At 36.5% G+C, this 22,453-nt stretch overlaps 1 protein-coding gene across 2 annotated transcripts in view; it reads left to right on the forward strand.

Moving 5' to 3' along the window:
• Nucleotides 1-22,453, forward strand: part of WWOX (WW domain containing oxidoreductase) — a 530,925-nt gene that overhangs the window by 40,102 nt on the left and 468,370 nt on the right. Inside the window, exon 6 of one of the 2 annotated variants that reach the window (XM_055726863.1) lies at nucleotides 12,518-12,583. The exons of the other annotated variant lie outside the window; for it this stretch is intronic. Within the exon in view, the coding sequence (XP_055582838.1) occupies nucleotides 12,518-12,583 (66 nt within the window). The remainder of the gene's footprint in view (nucleotides 1-12,517; nucleotides 12,584-22,453) is intronic. 2 annotated transcript variants of the gene reach the window in all.

The raw sequence follows: 22,453 nt of genomic DNA on the forward strand, positions 1-22,453 counted from the left end.
ACACTATTTACAGTCGTGTGGAAATTACCATTCCTGGGCCAGAGGAAGGCTGTTGGTGGTGGGTTGTGCTTTGGAACCAATTAGGGTGAACCTTGTCTCCAGCGGGGCTCGGGGGAGAAGGCATAGCCTTGCAATGTCAAATAACGGCATTAACGCCGACTGCACAGGCACCACGTTGTAATTATATTATTGGTCCTTTTTTGCTTCTGCAATGAGTTTCGTTCTCTGCATTTTAAAATGAACAAGCAGCATTGTGTCTCACTAACGATTTAATACGTACTGTGATAAGTTTTTATAAAAGTCATGGTGAAATCCAGTGGGTCATTTTTGTCCTCATATTGGTTCTGTGCTTTAATTTTATAAAAAGTAAACAAAACTCCCTAATGGTTATGTTCAAGATCTTGTAGATTTCAGTGTAACTGACTTTTCACAGTAAACCCCCAACTTTATTAGTTTATTTCATTATCAGAAGTGAACAGGATGGAGGATCTGTTAGTAGTAGTCGTAAATAGTATGTTAGCTGGCAATAATTGAACGGCTGTAGGTCTTTCAATACTTTGAAGAAAATGAATGCTTCATAGCAAAATTTAGTCTTGCTCATTAGGTGAAATGCACACTTGTTGCTAACCTACCGTGTGTTGTGCTCTTTTCTTGCTTTTCTGTGAAATGGGCCTTTGCCCTAAAAATTACTCAGAAATTAAAACTAAATGGAAGGGATTTCTCACTTCATAATTTGGGGGTTATAAACATTTTCAGATCCCAAGGAGTTTGGTTTGATGGGTCACACAGTCTGCGATGTGAGGAATTTTTAAAGATTTGTGTTCTTAGGCTTGTAACCAGTCTGTCAATATGTTAAGTGAGTCTTATGAAGTAGAGGAACTTTTCTTGGTTGAGCTTAGTATAGGGAAGAAAACAGAGAGAGATTATTTTCTTCCCACTTCTGAAACTCTAGTGCTTGTATCTGCAGCGCTGTGACAGTCTGATAATGTTCAAAGGATATTTGCTGATAAGACAAAAATGTTAAGGTCTATGTCAGTTCTACTCAATGCTGAATATAGTCGAGTAGGAAAATAGCAACTCTAGCACGGTGTAGGATGATGGCATAATTGTTATGCATTACAAAAAAAAAGGGAAAAAAAGATGCTTATTGCTGGATCATTTAGTTTTTTTACAGTGACAAGGGACTAACATGAGGACATCAAAAGAAGCACTGACTTGGTTCATGATCCACAATAGCTTATAAAACTGCAGATAATTATCTGGCTTATATGACTACAGAGCAGCATAAATGACTTAAAACAAGCGCAGATGGAGTTCAACAGGAATACAGAAGATGTGTAGAAAGTAGACTTCCTAAGTAGAGTGCTGAAAAGTACTATTAATTTGTATGTTTGTTAATGATATTTCTGAATTTTTTATTACTGTGAAGCCAAAGCATCGTATATTTTGCTTAATTTACTGTCCTTACTAATTTCTCCTCATCCTTTAGTTCCCTTTAATCCTGATAATTATCTTTGGAGGCAGTGAGTTGAGGAAAGAAGAGTATTGGACTTTGCTTGATGCCCTGGACTTCTCTTCAGTAGCCTGTTAATTTTTTTTCTTTTATCTTATGTTGTGATATTTAGTGCTAGCTGTGAGAAATTACGCTGCTTTCTTGAAAATCCCCATTTTAGCAATGCATGATGAGAACTGTTGTTTACCATGTGCGTAAGGAGAAAACGGACCAAGCAGGGTCCAAAATGGTCATGGTTTCTTTAGGGATTTTCACAAACTAATCATCAAAACCTTTGTGGCCCAGACGTTCTTATTTTTGTATGAATAAGATGATTTATTATCTGCTTATTTAACCCAGTTGGTTAAGGCATTAGGGTAAATAGACATGATGCTGTTGTGCTGAAAATATATATGATGCTTGGTTTAGTAAGAGACTGTGTACCTAAGGTATATCCATGTGCTGCTATTCAGAAGAATGAATATCTTAATCATGAAAAGGTCTGTTTCCAAAGCCCACTGAATATACTAATTTTCTGTTGCCTTGACTTTTGGATCAGACCCTAAATATCCTTATGCATGACGATTTTTTTAAGGGGCAGAACGTCAGTTGTATGTCTGCAGCCATTTGTCCACACTTAATTTGCAAGTGTTGAGATATCTGCCAATATCTGCTGTAATTTGAGGTGTTTAATGTCAAATGTGTGAAGGTGATTGAATTCTCCTGTGCTTGTTTCTTCTTTCTTTTCTGGTTGGTGTGGGGTTTTTTTTTGTTTGTTTGTTTGTTTTTTTTTTAATCTGTAACTGTGTTACTGAGATTTATTAGAGCTGTGTTGAGGGAGTACACACAAGATATAACTACCCTTTCATTATGAAGTGAGGCAATGTACAAATCTTTTTTTTTTTTTTTTTTCTCCTTTCTGTTTTATGTCTTGGAAGGAAGCACTTCACATATGTGCTTTCCCAATTGTGCTAGAGGGGAAAGCATGCATTACTTCTGTAATGCAATTTGTCCTGTTAAAAATTCATTTTGATTTTTACTTGTGACTTGCCATGTGAGAACTCTGAACCAGAGTGAATTAGATATGATGCTATGCCTACAGTGAACAGGTAAACACTTTCTTTGTGTTTTCTAAACAGCAACTCTTGTTTCTTTAATAGTACGCTATTGATGAGAAGATGTTCCTAATGAAAAATTACATTGAAAACACAATCTAAATGTTTCAATTTTTGCACTAGACTGCTATTAACTTGGTCCCAATAAAGATACTCAGTGTATCATTTTGCAGAAACATATTTATTACTTGGTACGTAAAAAGAAGCAATAGTGTGTTAAACTTGTTCTTTCACTTATTTCATGAGGTCACTGAGATACAGCATTAACTTGAACAATAAATTTTGCTTATTAAATAGAAGTATTGAATTAATGTAACGAAATTAATGTTTGGGGTAATTTCTGTCATTTTTTTTTTTCTGGAGCCATGCAAAACAAGCTTGAACCACCTAAATACATCTTGAGCAGCTGATACTAGCCCATAAAGGAAAAAATAGTATAAAGTATATAACTGAATACTTTTGTATTTTCATAAGCGTACTTATCAAAACTGTAATTTTAATTTTTAGTAAGAAGGTAAATCAGCATGTCTTTACCTTAGACTTGTACTTTGTAGATGCCTCTTTCAGGTCCTCTAAATCCTTATTAATACACAAACAGCAGCTATGTAATGTGTAGGGTAGTTCTGGTCTTTTAGTATTCCCTAATTCTTTTAAGGGACGTATAATGATTTGACTGTAGTTTGGTTTTAACTGAAACATCTTTAGGTCTCTTAGGCCTTGAATATTTGTTGGTTGTCATGACAAAGAGCTATTAGTACATAAAAGTCCTAAACGCCCACCTTCAAAGGAGATCCTAGACGACGTTCACCCTACAGATTCTTGACAACGTGTTGGACTGGTGAGGCGTATCTGATCCAGTTTAGCTGTATTGGCAGATGCTCTTTATGAAGATGCAATTAAATTGCTAAAAAAAGCTTATGGTTAGTACCTCTTACTTTGCCATGGTGGGACTGAAAGAAATGCATCTTGCTGATGCAGGCTTTACGTGTACTTGAAATGCTAGAGCAGTATAATGTAGTAATGGACACTGCTAGTACAGTGCAGCAGGTACAGATCTGGTCTCCACAAATGAATAAACACTTGTTTTGCTTGGTTTTAAAAGAAAGCGTACAAATAACTTTGTTTCCTTGCTTTCTGGAGAGTCACCTCTAGTCTGATTTCCCAGGGAACCAAGGCGTGCGCAGTCACTGTATCTGCCCTTCCTTGTCTAGTAGTTTTTGGTCCCATAGAGTGTTTAGAAGCAAATTTTTACAAAGGAATAAACATGCTTAGCATAATTAGGTTCCTGTTAAACACTGAGCTTTGTGAAAGGGTGAGTATCTAGTCAGTGGGCAGAACTGAGGGGACTTAGGCTTTTAGACATCAGAGAACCTTTGAGAGTAGGTAGGAAAGAAAGTACGTGACCTAGTTCAGGGAACATTTTAGTCTGGACTTCTGTTCTGCAATGGTACATTGGGTGTTGCGAGTTCTCACAGAGTTGCTAATCTGCTGCGTAGAAGAATGATCTCTATACCACCTGCAACCTCAAAACAGGACATGAAGAGAATTTAAGTAGTAGTGGCTCTCTGTGCCAGGGTGATGCTTGTGTGGTCAGGGTGCTTTAAAATTTTACTTGGTTTTACTATCTTATAATTTTTAGGAACTGCTCATTAATGTAGTCATGTTTAACATGTTATGGTTACAAACAAAGACATGAGTGTATGTACTCATTTCTAATTAATTTGTGTAATTATGTTTTATAACCTAGGTGTTTGCAAAGCAGAACGTGGTACACCCCATTTACTGTCTGCTGTAGCTAATAAAAAATAATAGAATGAAATAAATCTTGAAACTAACTTTAATTGTAAGTATAGATTAGTTGTAAATTATATCTTTGTTATGTTTATTTTTAATTCTGCAGTGTTGCAGGTTTGTAGAGCATACCAATTAGTTTAGTTATTCAAAGTAATGATGAGTTAATTACTGTAAATGCTGAATGTTATTTCAGTGACAATTTAAAATACAGTACTGAGATACTTCTTTTAAAAGAAAGTAAGACTAGAAATAAAAGGAAAAAGGAAATGGTGACAATAACAAGACCGGCTAGTTATAAAGACTTTTTTTTGGTAAAGTGATAGGTCACTGATTAAAAATACATGACGAAGAAAGAAACATAACAATTAAGAATAAAATCTCAGCTAATACCATTACAAATGTGGACACAAACGAGGTAAACCTGTTTATTTCACTTTGCATTAATGTGTAAGTTGAGGAAGGGCAATTTGAATTCATCTGAAACTGATTACTGTTCTTCTAATGGCTTACATTCACTCGGTGGAGCCTCTCGCTTTGCAACTCCTCTGGTGCTGATTGGTAGCCTTCCATGTCGGTGGTGCTTCTCTACTACCCAAGGCAGTAAGTGTTGTCAAGTTTGTTTTTGTGAATATGTTTAAAGAGTAGAAAATGCCTCTAGCTTAAAGCAGAGTGCTTTCCTTTCTGATGAACAGAAGTAAATCCTACCATTTTGAAAGCTGTGTAGTATACCTATGAGAAATGAGCTGATTCACGATGTTTCCTTGAGCATGCACACTGTAAGAGATATTAATAGCTTCCTTCAGCAGTGTCCCACTTAGAGTAACTTTGAACTGCAGTATCTCATTCTGTCCTGGTTAAATTAACCTTACATTTTCCTGTGAAATGGCATGACTACCTAGAGAAAATTTGAAGCGTACTATGTACATTCACACTGCAGGGGGGAAAAAAGGTATCCAGGGTAGTATTTATGCATTAAATATTTACTTATCAATCCAGCATTGGTTGTCTGCCAGTTGAGAGCAGATGTGGTAATGGAAGCTAATGCCGTGCACTTCTCTGTTGGGTTACCTTTTTAAATAATGAGAGAAATATTAAAACTGGAGTCCGTTCTGGTAACATTAGTGAAAAGTCGGATTTTTACATGCGAAAGGCTTAGCTTTATAAAGCGGCAGCAGCAAAGTGTTCCTCTGCCTGCTACGGATGGTGCAGTAAGGGCAAACGTCTTCTGCTTTGTAGGGGGATTATTGGAGCCCCCCCTGCACCAGCAACTCACAGCCCTGTAAGGCTGAGAAAAACAATGCATGGACCTGAAAGTCCCAGACATTCAGGTTCATCTGTTTTGGTCTGGTTATGACAGAAATCATTACAAGTTTGATAGATTTATTTATAAAGACTTGCTTCAATATTTAAAGTACATCTATTGCAGCATTCCTCATTTCAAGCTCAGCTGTGGATCAAGATGAAAGAAAAATTAAATTGTATATTGAAGAGCTGTTAATTGAACTGCACTGCATTTAGCAAGGGAGCATCAGCTTCAGGCAGTCAATACTACAGAGAATTTTTAATGTAGTGTATCACTAGATTGTCAGTTTGTATTGGAGAATGCAAACAGACTGCTTCGACTGGTGATAAAGCCCTGGAAACTTTTAAGTTGTTAAGGGGAGAAAATGTTATTTTGCTTTGATATGTTGTGACAAAGTTGTTCTTGGAACCAGGAGCAACGTGTTTTTTGGTGCATATTATTTGCATGTCCTTTTATTGATAAATTCTGATTGTTAGGTATTATTCTTTAAATGGGTAAAAATTGTGTACTGTTTTTTTTTTTTTAAATGAGAGCCGAACAAGTTCCACAGAATTCTTGAACTTGCAGAAATATTACTTTGTAATTGGAGCAGCTCTGAAAGTCTCATTTAAAAATATTAGTTCTCTCCAGATATAATTCTAAAAAATAGCATATCAAAAAGCTTTAGAAATGCCTTAGAAAAATGTTATCTCTCTTTCCTAAGGCAGTGTTAATTTCTTTTGTAGTTAATCTTTTGTGCTGGAATTTAGTACATTTATAGTTAAAGATTCTTTTAACAGCTAAATTATTTAAGCACGTCTTCTGGGATAACATAGTCTGTTTGGTGTTAAGTATAAAATACTTTTTATTTCATTTTCTTCACTGATAAAAATGAAATAACTAGAGGCATTTGTAAAACCAGAACAGATTTAGGGCTATGGTGTTAGATTAAAGATGTACTATTCTAAGACATAGCATTTTACAGCTGTCACGCTTCAGGATAAGATTGATCTTCATTTTGGTGGTCCTTACGAGGCTTAAAGTCCACCTTCAGAAAAACCATAGTGAGTCTGGAAACTTGTTAATTGTTGTTAGATGTCAGTCTCTGGACTTTCCCGTAAGTGTGGTGGGTCTCAAGGAAATGGTAATCTTAAACGCCATGTGTGTCTGGTGCATTGTCTTCTCTTGGAGTAGAAAGATCTTTCTTAGAGGCTGGATTTAGTCTGGTCCATCTTGGTACCTCTGTGGCACCTGAGAAGACTGGGAGTGGCTTTTTTTGCCAACACTCAAATACTATGTAGTAGAAGAGAGTTTCATTCCAGTAGTATGTGGGAAGATAGTCTTTACTAGTGTGAAGACATGGATGGCTTCAAAAGACTTTCCCCAGGATACTGGAGTCTCATCAAAACCGTAAAAGTCTTGTGACTCCAAAAACAAAATAGAAGAGCAAAATGCACTATGTGTAAGTACCTGACTACTCCATTAGTCTGGGGTTCTGCAGTCAAATTTTCTGCAGACGTGGCAGCTGTTCAGGAAGGTGGAAGGTATTTAAACAGCTTTCATCCTGTAGCTGCTCACCCTGGAAGGCTGGTGTTGCTAAAGTCAGCACGGATGTTGTTTATATGCTGTCAACTTACTGTTGCATTTTTCAAGATTTTTGTTTCCCTTTAGTAAAGTTTTTGAATGTTTCTTACCATGTTGAAAATTGCACGAAGGGAGATCCTGCATATTATGAATGCTGGTATTTTGTCTTCCAGAATATGAAAGGTTAGGGTCTGGATCAAAGGTGTGCATTTGATTTAAAGAGCATCCTGGAAATATTTAACTTAGACTTGTGTGCTACTACATTTTTCAGAAAGGTTATGATTACTGAAATGTTAGACTTACAAACTGTATAAGAAAAACCCTACTTATTAAAATTATAGTTTCTAATATCTAAAATGCTTTTATGCAATTCAAGTCAAAATCATTATGCTGTATGAATATTATTTTGAATGTTTGCTTGAAACAGTGATGTCTAGCAATGTATACCATGACTTTGCTACACTTGTCTCTGTGAGACAGTATTTGATAATGTGAATACATACAGTAGTGTCGAAGAACCCTTTATGTGACAGCTTAACAGAGTAATTAAGAGAATTGCCTGAAATTCTGGTAAATGCCATAAATAAGAGCTTGAAATGCAGAAATTATCTAAAATTCTTCAATTTTATTTTTATGTAGGTAAATCTTGTATCTTCTGTGTAGCGTGCAGTTGTCTAATATGAGGGCCTAATTCTGAGAACCCTTCTTAATAGGATTAATGTAGGTTACACGAGTAAATCCATTAATGTAGCTGAAAATTTGCTTGGGCAACAAAAAAATGCAATTGAAATGACCAGCAGTGTCAGGTCTTAGTAATGTGTTCAGTTTTATTCTTGGAAGAACTGAAACTTTCTGTTGACCTTTCTGTGAAGAAAAGTTAAGTTGGGTGGCTTCCCTGTGACTCTAAGGTAGTTAAGGTTTAAATGTTAATAGGCTTCAAGAATGCGGTTGTGCGTGGGGTTTTGGTTGTGTGTTTTTTGTTGTGTTGTTTGGGTTTTTTTAGGACCACCAGTTAATTTGTTCAAACTCCTAATCTCTAGGCAAATGTGATTAAAAACTTGTATGTTACATGTTTCTTTAGGCACTGTGTGTCTGCATGATGCAATATCTTTAAAATGTAAAAAAGCCTACAAAATGCACAGTCTGATAACAACAACAAATCTAATCTAAAGTGACAACTGGGAGACTTTCCCAGACGTTTTTCTCTTTAATGTAACATGACTTTAAATTGATGCAGCCCCACAGTGATTGAAAAACTCTCAGAGCTTGTCTCCCATGATTACATTTCTGATCTGTACAACTTAATTTTTTAACTCGGTGAATCCCGCTTTTGCGAGTGAGCAGTTTATGTTTTAAGAGATCGAGTTGCATCAATGCAAAAGCAATGGAACTGTAATACTGTTCCTGTACATTCCAGTAATATTCCTGTAGTGATCCTGGTCAGCAACAAGGGCCGGTTCTTTATCTGAACGATACAGAAGTTATCTGGCGCTGTATTGAGTGCTGGCTTATACTCATCTAGTAAATTTAGTATTAAATTAACACAGAATTAGGAGCAGTTAAACTTTAGGTAACCTTCCCCCCCTCTCAAAATACCTTTCTTAAAGCATTTTATATCTGCTTAAGGTTCTTTATATCTTGAAAATTGGTGCAGGTTTTTTGAGTTTTATTGAACTAAGATATCTATTAGGCATTACCTTAAGCAAAGAAACAAGCAAAACCCCCTATTAGGGTTCCTGAGAAACTTAAATTTGAAATTACATTTTTCACAATTAATAGCCAACTGCGACAGTATGTGTCCTTATTACAATATTTTATGGAGAGAATATATGAAGGATAAAACTACAGTATTTTTCATTGTTATTCCATGGATATATCTGGAGCTGTAGCTGTAGATTGACATTTGAGTTTCTGGTTATAATTTAGGTAACAGATAGTTAATTTTAGGTTAACAGACCCACTTATCAAGCGGGGAAGGAGCACGGCTCCTTTACTCAATGATACTTTCTTGTATCCTCTCCCTAGTTCCTGCCAGCTACTGGGGCAGTACAGTGCAAGGGAGATCCTGGGGCTGTGTCTCCCCAGATGGGAGGGGAACGAGGCATGCACAGTTAGGAATGTGGGCAGGTAGTAGTGTCTGGAGCTGGGAGGAGTAGGGGAAGATGGAGGTGGCAAATGTCTCTAGTAATGTGGAAAGGACAGGTAAGAAGGTTAAAACACTTGATACTGGCCACAGTGTTTGTGTAGAATATAGTCAGAAAACCAAGAATCAATGTACAATCAAAATCAGGTAAATTGAAAACTATGTTTTTATTAGCCTCCTTTTATTCTAGCTTTCTCTTGGTATTTTTCTAGTACACAAGTACATAATTTTTCATTTAACTTTTAATTTACCTTTCAAAATATATACAGTCTGAGTAATATATTTAGAGCAGTACTCTATAATACATGTAACTGCTTCTGGGGCTGCCTTCTAGATCTGTGAGCAGAAAAAAATGGTCATGTATGAGAAGAAACGTCCTGCGGTCAGTTCTGTAATACGAATTCTAAAAATCTGTTGTTTATTTCTGTATTGCTACTCTCAAAAGCAGAAAATTATACCCATGGGTAGGTGCAGTGGCTGGTTGATATCAGTTGGAAATAAGAAGAAATAAAAGCCTTTGAAATCTAGTAGCTGTGTGTTGTATCAGTGATGCATCGTAGCATATTGTACTTAGGAAGTTGTGCCCGACTTAGACCAGGTAGAACAGTCTGGATTTCAGAAGCCCATGGATTTAATCCATAAAAGGGTGGACATTATGCAGGACAGGTAATAGGTGCAATTAGATAATCTTTCTTGAAGGAGAAAGCAGTCAGGTGAATGTTGTAATCCTTGAGAACATTTCAGCTGGATTGATTAGAGATAACAAAACTCTGGAGGTGCTCGAGGGGAAAAAATGGAAGAATAATTGGATCAATGTCAAATTTTTGGAACAGTACAATAGAATGTAAACCAGGTGAAAATAGACTAGCGATTTTAGGCATCTAACATTATCCTTTCCGTAAGCTGTAGCAACCAAACATTTTAATTGATGCTTTCATTGCTTGAACACAAAACTTACTATTTTGTGATCTACATCTCAGGTTGTGTCTGATGGTGGTGATTATGATTTCAATCCTGCTTTCCGATCCTTTCTCTAACTTTGTTTGCATAACCTACTCTTAAGGTTATTATTTCACAGTACATAAAACTTCAGTAACAGCTCAGAGCCCCCAGGAAAAGAAGGTGGTTGTCTTGCCAACATGGTAAAGTTATTGGCCAATATAAACATGAATCTAGAGACTTGCTGACAGGTGCCCACAAAACCCCTGGAAATGATATACCTGCAAACATATCAGAATGCTTATTTGTATTTCAAACTAGCCAAGCTGCTTCATCTGTTCACTTGAACAAACCTAGAGCCGATAAGTCTCAAGAAGTTTGTTACCAAAAAAGTAAAGTTTTGTTTGTGAAAATAAAATGAAAACTTTGCTATCTGGAGAATGATTTTTATTTTTTTTCGGAATCACTACTTTTTTTTGAGAAAGTAAATGTTTAATGGTTCATTGTATTTAATTTGTTTTGGAAATTAAACAGTTTAGTATTTAATTTACTTTTTTCTCTGTGACTTCTGCTTTATTTAAGCATAACCTATTCTCTTGGTATTACTGGTTTGTGACGGGAGCATTCTGGTGTCTAAAAAGCTGGGGAAATCAGCATTGCATTTCAAGTGTCTTTGGAGTCCAATTCAAGTCGCATCCATTGCAGTTACTCAGCCACTGGTTAGGACTTCTGGAGTCCTGTACGGAGCTAGAAGTGGTGGTGAACAGTACTGGAGTTACTGGCAATTTTTCTTTCATTCTCTGTTGGTGCTGACTTCTGTAGAAGGGAAGTGGTCGGGGAATTTGAATAATCATGATTTCTACCTTTACTCCTCTCGCCAAGTCACACATGCTTAAAAAGAACAGTCTTGGCAGAGCTGTTTTCAGTGGCGAGTTGGTGCAGATTCTTGTGCGCAGACTTTCTCCAGCCCATCTCTCATCCTGTATTCAGCAGCCTGTGGGGTTTGCATTTTGAGACCTAACCTAACCCATCTTTACCAAGGTGACTGTGGGTTTATCTGGAATTGCCCTCCAGGATATTTTTAATTAGATATAAAGGAATGAATACATTACATTAAATTATTTTGATGAAAGAATTCTTGCACTGTCATTAACAATGAGTTAAATGAGCTAAAACTTCCCTCTAGTTCCCTATCTTTTGATGAGGAAACAAAGCAGTTCTTTGCATGATTAAGATTTGTGGTATCATGCCTGAAATGAGAAGCTGTAATATATGCTTTATAATTTGTGTAGGTTTTTTAACTCCCGCATGACCACTCTTCTTTTTGCATCTATTTTTACAGCTGGTTTTATCATATTTTCCATTGATTTCAGACACTGACATCATAAGTTTACATCTATGTTTTTATTTTTCCTTTATTGCTAGGGAGGTTGGTTGATTCCCAGGGCACCTCAAAGAGAGTTGGCCTTGAAAATTCCTGAGGCTCTTGAAAAACTCCAGATCTGGTTGGTTTTAGACCCGTTAGACTGGATATGAGTTTGTGATGGTTAAACCTTAGCAAGGTGTGGGAAAATGTGGAAAACCGTAGGGCAACAAGCTAATCCCTTCAGTCCTTCGAGGTGTGCCAGGAGTTCAGAAAGCTTACTTCCAGTAGCAGCTTTACAGTATGTTACTGGTGATACAGTATAGCAGCAGTTCTAAAAACATAGACGCAGAGCAGTTAAAGAAACAATAAAGGTTACTTACTCTTGGAGGAAGATGACTAACACAGTGAAAAAGAAAGGAATTAAATCTTTTTGTTGATAGAGCTCCTGGCTGAATCTCAGAATATATTATTCTGTAACAACAGCATGTTTTGGGTTGTTGACCTCTTCAGTATTTCTAATATTCCTTGTTACACAGCTCCTTGCAGAGTTTAGGCAATAGGGCTGTCCATGCCAAGAGTCAGGTGCCAAAAAATTATCAGATAGTCTTTAATATCTTGAGGCTTTTTAAAAGAAAGGTGTAATATTTTGCCTTATGGATTTTGATTCATCTCAGATTTAACCTCTGCCTTGCAACCATGAAAAATCATTAAATATTGCAAGATTCAGAGTTTTCTCAGCAAAGTTGCAGATGAATTACTACATCCATCATTTTGTGAATGGAAATTGATTTCTGTCTCTTAGAGCACGGGACCCATCGTGTATCGTTTGGAATGGCTATTTTGGAACATGTGGAGCAGAGCAACTGAGGTATTATACCTGGGATCAGTGGGTTGTTGACATGGGATATTTTTCTGTTGGCTTTAATTCAATCTTGAGCACAATAAAGCTAGCATAATTGGCTTAAACTGGGAGGCTAAAGATGGCAGGTTATTTAAAATATTGGGTAACACAAACTGTAACACTAATACCTTAAGAGTAGCAAAGGTGCATATTCTGCTAAATAAACTTCAGTAATTACTTTAGGGGTTTTTCCTCTGCAACATTGTAATTTTTCTAGTTTATATTCTTCACAGACTGCTGACCGCAGTGACAGTTTTGCTGTTCTTGTATAAAATAACTCACACATGTGTGCACCTGGTCTTCATTATTGTTACATTGCATATATGGTAATAGAAGAATGGGAAATTTTCTTTTCTGATTTCTGCTGATGACACCTTGTTTAAGGTACAGCACTTTACAAATACATTGTTTGTTAGGTGTCAGTATCCATTAAGCAGCACGAAGAGGCAAAAAGACTACTTTCATAACAAGGAAGTATTTATTATAAAATGATAAAAAAAACCCCAGACAAACCAAATAACCCTACTTCAACTTTTTTGAACTGTCAGCAATATGAATATTCTTGTTTTACCTTACTGAGGCAAATATACTTGCAGTAACAATCCATTAACAAACAAATTCCATGAAAACCTTTGAAAAATAGTATCCATCTGTTTTATGCACTGACTAAACAGAACAGAAACACTGAAACCCTCATTTTTTTAAGAAGTTAGTATTAGAAATATAATTATAGGTGTGGTGATTAAAATCTGGTTTTGGGTGAATTCACTTCAATGTCTTAGTATGCTGAGGCTAATTTGGCCCACTGTATTTTATAAAATCTATTCTTGTTAATTTTGATTTTATTGCAAAGATTTTTTGCTAGAAGTGTGGCATTCTGAGAAGTTACTTCTAAACCTACAACTTATGTGTTCAACCGCTCAACGTAGCGGTGGGGAGGTTGGCTCGTTGGCTAAAGGCAGGGAAGTGTGAAGGCATCTTATCTCTAAAGGGATGACTGTCACATCTGGATTGATATGGGACGTCTGTTGAACTCCCATCTCTTACCGAGATGGTATCACTGCAGCACCAGAAGCTGGTTAGGGTTTGGACTGCACCTTTCAGAGCGGTAGGTTTGTTATCAGTTTCATGGGGGATAAATGGGATGTGCTTGAGCTAGGATTTCTGAGTGTCACCACGAGATGTCACTATTTTGTTAGAAAAAAATCTGTCCGATGGCATGAATATCTGGAAAATAAATTATATAGCCCTAAATGGTGTAAATGTAGGACTTTAAGGAAGATAATTCTTTAATGACTTCAGTTGGAGCATGTACTACTTAAGTACGAACAGTAATACACTGACACCAACATCACTATTTCCAGGTTTGTTAGTGTTTCAGTTTTCCAAGCTGGAAGGACTGTAACAGGTTTTAACTCGTTTATAGGTCAGCAGATACTTAGGCTGGTAATGTGGCAGCTGAGAGGGATAAGTCTTTGTTATAAACTTATCTACAAGGACCTAAATGTCTGTGTCACATGTGGAGAGCTGAGTACCAATCTGTGCAACACCCTTTGGTCACACTCTCAACTGACAAGGAGCAATAGTGACATCCTGTGGGAAAGGTTTAAAAAGGAGACAAACAAAAGCGTACTTCTGTAGTCATCCTGGATGCTACTTGGATTTATCCATGTCATCTTTTTTTATTTTTTGAAGACAGCATCTGAAAAGTGAACTAATGTCCATTCTGAACTGTGATTAGAGCATCACAGTGCTTTAATTTACACTATTTTGGAGTAATGAATTATTGATTTGTGTTACAGGAGTGCTCATCTTTGACCAGGACTGAGAATTTAGAAATAGTAATACAGTTTTGCAATTATATGGCCTCTTAAATACACTAGGATATTTTTCATGTGCATTTTCCTCTAAAACTAAAGGTAACATTTAGGTTTTACTTTATCTTTAAATGAGGTCCAAGTAATTAAATTATTTTAAATATTGTTTAAATCAAAAGCTATGATAAAAAGCTTCCCTGTTGTTTTTTGGAAAAATACTACTACTAAATTTAATAAAAATATGGGCTCTAATGTACCTTAAAATCTGGTTCTGATAACAGAAGTAATGGTTGAGATTCCTGTATTTCAAGCTACATATAGGATTATATACTTGTATTACAAGATTGCAACAGAAATTAAAGGAATTTGATGTTACTGGAATTATGAGACTTTGGCTGCTGAGTAATCTAGTGCTACTTATTTCTTCCCTTAATCCTTATTAGCCTTCTTTTTAGTGTCTTTCATTCCATGCTTTATCTGATAATTTTTTTAAAAGAAGTATTTTCACCTTGTATTATAATTCACTGTAAGTCTTCCAATAAGAAATATAAACCTGTTTCTGTGATTTTTCCAAGCACATTTTCCTGGTTTAAAAATATAGATGGATAAAATTCACTATCCCTGTGTGAAATGATTATTTGCACATCTATCTGAGGTGAGTATCTTGTGTGTGTCATCCTTCATTGTGCCTGCTGAAAAAGGACCAGATGATGAGCAGTGCCTTGCAAGATTAACTTTGGTAGTCATTAAACACTGTGGATTTTTACAAACAGGCTGTCTGGGATACAGGGGGAGTTGGGGGATGGGGAGAGGGATAATAGTTAGTTGCACATACAGCATCCAGAGTGGACTTGAGCTACTGGCAACAAGTGTGATGGAACAGTTGGTGAGCAGAAGCATAATAAACAGCTATCAATAGGTAAACTGGCATCTCTGATGTTGTCCAAAATCGTATTCATCCAGCATTAATAAAGCAGTTAGAGATATCACCCTATTTTAAAGCAAATTCAGTTACTACTAAAATAATTACCAAAGAAAAGTGCCCATTGTTTTAACTGAAGAACATGTGAAGACCATGTAGTCGCTGTGTCCTTCTTAACGCTTTGCAGTGATGTTGACAAAGCTAGTTTAAAACAGATATGCTAAATGTATTTGTAGCCATTTTTCTGTGGGGGTCTAAACAAGTCATTGACTGGGAAGAGGTGAGTGAAGGATTCTTTCCACGTCCATGTGAAGGACTAGAAAAGTGATTGGCAAGCTTGAATTAAATTTTGAATATTTTTGTGTAATCACTGTTAATTTAGTTTTGCAACCCATTCCTGGCAGATATCAGTGGGAACCAGATGGCTAAGTTGTGTTGACTGGAAGCAGATTTTCAGCTGGTTTTTTACAGAAGCTGTCTATAATTGATCTGCTGGCAGATTAAGAGTTACTCATGAGACATGTTTTGTTTTTCTCCTCTGTTTAAAAAAGCATACTGGCTTGTGTAGCTGCACTTAAATTTTTGAATCTGCAAATAATGTAATTTGTGGTGAGGATCTGTTTGCTAGTGTAAGAATACTTGAGAAAAAATTGAAAATTAAGAATGAGGTAGCGGTAATGAGTCAAATCATAGAGCTGCTGCTCAGATTTATGAAACATTTTTATTGAATTGTCTAGAATTTTACTCTCTGAAGACTTTTGCTTTTGTATTTTAACTGAATGTGACCGTTTGGTTAGTGCAACTCTGATCTTGTGCCTTTTCTGTTTGTTGTTGTTCCGGATTATTTTATCAGAGCACTTTTTCTTTTCTGTATAAAGCCAGTTCAGATTAATCTTGTCATTTAAAGTTCTGTTTGAGCACTTGGGCAGAAGGAAATAGCAAAGCTGAAACTTTCTGCAGCTCGTGACCGCTGACGTTTGTGTGGATTCAAGAGCAATTAGTCAAATTAATGAAAGGAAACTTAATAAGAACAGTTAGACGCTGAGGTACTATTTCTGACTCTGGATGTCCTGAGCTTAAAACCAGTTAGAGTAGGAGATTATCCCAAGGCAGTGTCATATTTTTGTATTCTTCCTTAGGCATTACAGAGTGAGAACTCTGCTTCTGTGAATATATGGGTATAGTCTTTAATTATATATGATATATTTATTTTTGCCTCAGGATCTCTGTCATAGCTTGTGCAGGCAGGATTTGAAAATTCGAGGGACAACATGGCAGCCTGTGTAGTGGTAGAGAAGCTGTGTTAGTAGCAGCGTGGGTGACTATGTGAGGTCCAGCTAATGCTCATCTTGGACATTTAAGCAGTTCTTTATTGCAAGCAAATTTTCCTCTTCCCCTATGAATTTAACCTGACAAAGTGGTATTAATAGAATTGGTTGGGGTGGTTATTTTTGGATAACCACAGATTGTTTTGAATTTGTTTCTGATCCAGAATTTTAATTGAATTTAGGTTTAAATCGCATTCAAAAGAAAAACCTTAAAAGAAAACACTGGCTTAAAACAAATTTCATTTTCAATTTCTTTTGTAGTTCTTTCTTTCGAAGACCATCATGGGATTGTGTGAGCCAGAAAATATTCTTCCCATCTTGCCAGAAACCTGTCAAATGTTCATGGAAATATACTAGGCACTTTAAATATTATTTTATGTTTAGCAGAAAATGTGTGTGTCCATCTGTGTAGTGTAGTAATGGATGTGCAGAGCTATAACAAGTATGGGGGCTGTGGAGAAGAAATTTGCGGGTTGTTGTGTGTGGTGTGGGTTTTTTTGTTTGTTTGTTTGTTTTTTTAAGAATATGTACAACCCCAAAAAATCTTATCCTGTGAGTACTAATCTGACTTGGCTGCTTTTTGTGATGAAAGACATTAGTGTCTTCTGTAGTTAGAGTGGAGCCCCAATAATTGTTCCGACTTCGGTGATGAAAATCTGATTGCTTCTTCTGGCTGGTTGGATGAGACCCAGTTCCTTCATAAGTCTGCTGGTTAATTTTCAAAGGTATTCAGAGTTTCAGTTTATTTAGCTTGTGTCTGTAAACTACTTTCTGCTTTATTGTAGTTAAAATTATTCATTCAGAGGTTAACTTCAGTTTTATTGGATCATTTGTTATGAAAGATGACCCTAGATTTCAAGACTTCATGAAGTATGACTTTGTATACTGTTCCCAGCAGCCATTTAAATTAAAAGCTGATGAGGTCTTGGAGATCTAACTTAAACATTTTTGCATTATTTTTAACTTAATTGAAAGTTGATATACTGTCTTTTTGACCTGGTTGCTGTAAAAAGTTACATTCTTTGGCAAATACTAACCGCTGTGTGTGGTCTAAATAGATATTCAGCTAACACGGACTGAGCCTTGCTTTGGTTAAAGACATCTCTTTCCACACTTTTCCTAAGCTACAATGAACATTTTTATTAGCGTTTTCACAAAACACTATGACGTTCCAGTAAAAATAGAACACAAATCCATTTTTGTGCATAACATTTAGCATTAAACTTTCCTTAGAATTCTGTCCTTTCTTGTAGCGAACATTGCATTGTTCGTTTTCAAAGCAAAAGATTCTAAACTTCTAAAGTAATTTAGTTTGTGTTTGACGTACTGTTTGTGGGCACACGCACACCCTCTCCCAGGTATCAGTGAAACAGGAAATCTTTACAAATAAATTATCTGTATAATATAAAGTTTCTTTTTAAAGCGTGCTTTTTGTTTTGTTGTGGGTTTTTTTGTGTTTTTTTTTTCTTTTTAGAAATCACATTTTAGTATTTGAAGTCATTGGCTGGATCAGGAGCTGCAGCTATGCTGAGCACAGGAGTTAATGGATCTAATGTAGATAATTCTTCAAATGAATACCTTTGGAAAAGTTTGACTTGGGAGAATATTGGTGCTACCTGTATGAACTCGGGCAATATGGGTAGTTACAGTATTAGTAAGAGTTCTACATGGTACTATTTATGACCTCTAGGAGAGCATGGGTTTTGTTCTTAAATGTACAAAGGCTCTTGATGTTGTTTCCATTTTCTACCGGAGCGCAGACAAGTGGATTTTTAGTTTCTTGTATGTCATCATCTCCAAGGAAATGGGTTTCAGAAATGTTAATTCCATAATTTGTTTCAAAGTTGAAGCTATAGAAAAAATTTAAAACCCATAGTGTTTATGCCTAATGTACTCTAAATTTTTTCCCTTTTTCCTTTCCTAGCATCTTAGGGTGGTTTTTTTTTTTTTTCTTAGTATAGGTGTCTCCTCCCCTGTGTTAATTCAGCATCTCTTTTGCCTTAGCAATAAAGGCATACTTAGCAATAAACTAAAATGTAAGATCCCCGACAATGTATGTGGTGTTGCAGATTAAAATCTGGCCTTCAAGGCAAAATAACTTTACCCTTGCATTGCAGCAAATTGCTCCACTCCTTGGAGACAGTGCAAGATGCTCTCCCTCGATGCTGTCTGGCTTGACTGTTGTGTCCACCTGATCCATCTTTCTGTGCTGTTTTCTTCTGTCTCAATAGTCTTTACTGACACAGCTTATCTTTCTCTCCTGTATGTTTTTAAATCTGTTAATCTGGCAGATATTTCTTATTTGCTTTTTCCCTTGTCCTCCCTATCTGACACGCTGAATATTGTTAAGAGTGTAAAACTACAGACATTTTGAATTAGACAATGATAAATGAGAAGAGGAGCAAAGAAATTTTCATATTAAAATGCCTTAAGTCTCTGACAACAAAATCCATAGCAGAATCAGCATTCTTTGGTAATCGTTGGAAGGACTGGTTACTCAGTAGCTTTGGAAATCAGTAATTTACAGAAATGTTTAATATAAATGCAGCTGCTCAACGTGAGGCACACACCTTTCAGATCTTTTGGCCACGTTGGTTTGCAAGGTGTTGAGAAGACAGAGCCCTCGACTGAACTCACAGCCTGAGTTGTGCGAGTGGGTCAATACTGGGGCGCAGGGCTTTGTCTGTAAGGAAATGGGCTTGGGAGGCTCTGTGAAAGAAGTGGGACTCGGAGGTATTTCAGCAAGGAGAATGAGTGGGAAACTATGGGAAGAGTAGAGATTGACATAAAAGAGTACATAGGGTCAAGCATGGAGAAGCAAAAAACCATCATGGAATACAAAAAATACATTGAAAGATGTAAAGAGAGGTTGTGTGAGCAAGATTAGGGCAGAAAAGGCAAGAATGGGAACATTGTCCATTTTTCCATGTATAAAGAAAACTTGGATGTAGTATTTGAAGATACGTTTTTCTTTCTGTTGATTCTTCTCCTTGCCTTGCCTTCAAGAGGGGAAGAAACCAGTTTGACAACTGTCTGTCCCTTTCTCTCACAGTCAGATTGGTTTCGGTTTCTGTTGTTTACCCCATTTCCAGAACTGTAAACAGGATTTAAAGTTTTTAACCTAACCTCAAATCTATCCAGGATGCACTGCCTTCTCTGGTGGATGCTGTCACTGAGGTCGTGCATTGCAAGCTTTCCTGGGAGAAATAACACCTGTCCATATTAGCAATTGGTTTTTGCATCCTGTTTAGTTTAGTTTAGCAAGATACTGGTTGCAATTTAGTTTTATCTTCTTATCAGACAGTTCCCTTTGCTTAAAAACTTTTTTTCAGATAATCCATCAGCTGCATCAAATAGTCTTTATTACCTTCCACTGCTAAAGTTTGAGATTGAGCTGTGTGGCAATTTCTTTTTGCAGACTGTTCTGTAATGCTCTTGTCTGAAAATGAATGTGGATGATTTGGGAGATTTCCTTTTAATAATATGTAAATGTGTTGAATTATACCTGTCTGTTGCATTTCCTTAAAATAGGAATCTTTCCAGTAGCAAAATCAGAGAAGAAAGCCAAACTCGTAAGATACAAGTAGTAGTTTATGAAATGGCTCTTCTGTGATTGCTGAAGTCAGTGGGAATTTGGCAGTGATTTCAGCAGGAACAGAATTGGAATCTCAAAGACTGGCACTTGTGTGCTGTTCTTTTAAGCATCCTTTTCTGTTTGTAAGTGAAATAAAAAGGAAAATGAAGACTCCTTGAATTTGCATGAAGAATTTGATGGTTCGTGGTGGAATGTTCACTCTCTGCTTTGTGTCATTCAAAAATGACAGCAAACCAAAAATACCTTAAAGGTGATGGCTTGCAGATGGCTGGCTAATTAGATCTGTGAAATTTACAGGAAGAACAACACATAACTTATTTACCAAATTTCAAATGATGAGGGTTAGGGAGAGTACAGATATACCTGAAGGTGTAAGCTGTATTTGTCTGCTTTCTATTCTTTAAGCATATACAGGGTTACAGCCTACATATGTTTGTCAGAGTGATTAATGGCTTGTATCCATACATTAGTACTGAGAGTATTAAGATTTATATCTTTTTGTTTTGAAAAAGCAACAGCAAGACCATAAATGCATGCTAAATGTACTCCATCTGATGAGCATGTGACCTATAGTGGACATTTACAGTAAATGACTAAAGCCATTTGGAGGGATTTTTTTAAGCTATTAAATACACTTTAAAAAGTCATAAGATGTCATGAGCTGTGTATGTAAAGCTGGTATTTATATTTATCAGACACTTTAAGAGCAGAAAAGCTCTTGCATTTGTACCTGTTTCTTCTTTGATTTCTAAACTGACGAGTGCATTGCCGGTGATAGGGGAGGTCAGGATAGAAAAATACAGGTAGTGAAAGTCCAAAACTTTTCATAGTGTTTATTTACATAGTTTATTGGATGCGGTAAGGATGGCTGATAGGGGTGATATGGCTTGGTTTTGGAAAAATGCTCTAAGTTACGGAGGATTTACAATACATACATTAGGAGCTGCTGGGGAGTTGTCTGACACCTGCCAATAGCAGACAGTGTGAAAGAAGCCTACGTAGTTTTTTTGCCTTCTAAATAAGAAATTTATCCCAGGACTTTTAGAAATGTTCTGCCTCTACCTCCTTTAGTAACGTGTCCCAGAGAGCACTTTTGAGGCGTCCCTGCTGGTATCGGGCTCCGTGGTGGCTGACCCTGAGTACTGGGTCTCTTCCTTTGGATGTAGTGTCCTGTCTTCATTACACCTACTTCTGCCTATTTATAGGGACTCTTGAGTTTTTTTCCTAGTCCATCATGTAACAATGGTGAGAGAACTCTCATCCATTAGAGGCAATAGTGGGTCCAGCACTAATTTGAGTTACATTTGGGTAACCTTGCATGCGTCAGCACTGCAAAGTGGTGCTCAGGATGTCCCCGTGGCCTAAATATGCAGTTTGTATAACCATGAATAGGTTCAGTGCACATGTGTGTGGGTTTGTGTTTGAGGAAGAAATTGGTCAAACATATGGCTATAGCTGGCATAGAAAACTGATTTTGAACCTCCAGGATTTTATTTCTGGGATAGATACAAAACCTGTTCATAAAAAATATTTGAAGATGATGTCGGAGATTTAATTTACTAGCTGTCCTACTCAGCCAGGCAAATAATACTGTTTATTTCTACAGCACTCATTCTCAATAGAAATCCTAAGTTACTTCAGCAAGCTTAGGCAGTATGATCTTCTATGCTTTATTTTTTGTCTTGTACAGGTTTGTGAAAAATTTTCAAACAAAATGTTTTTCGGAGAAGTTGGTTTAAAGATTTGTCGAAATGTTGTTTTGATAATCTAGCTATTTTTTTCTAATACTATTGATGGATTTAAGGTATCTAAACTGACAGTGAATGAGCTGTATAAGACTCTTTTAATGATGCAAGGGGGTATTGAATGACGGCAGACTTTTTTAGCATCTCTGAACAGTAGAAATTGCTAACATCTTCGCATTTCTGTACACACTACCTGCTTAAGGCCCACTGGGGTTAAGAACGTTGTTTACTCTACTCTTGACTCCTGCAATATAACAATAAAAAAAGTGATTAAAATTTAAGTAGTCATGAGAGATTTTCGCTATATCTAATTTCTTGAATGCTTGTGTGCATTAAAACTGGATCATTGCATAATACTGTTGCGGTAGATATTGTTGTATTACTGTGTTTAGCAACCAGCAGAAATAGGAACAGTAATTTTTTGATATGT

Source organism: Falco cherrug, chromosome 14, assembly GCF_023634085.1.
Source record: "Falco cherrug isolate bFalChe1 chromosome 14, bFalChe1.pri, whole genome shotgun sequence".
Classification (NCBI taxonomy): Eukaryota; Metazoa; Chordata; class Aves; order Falconiformes; family Falconidae; genus Falco; species Falco cherrug.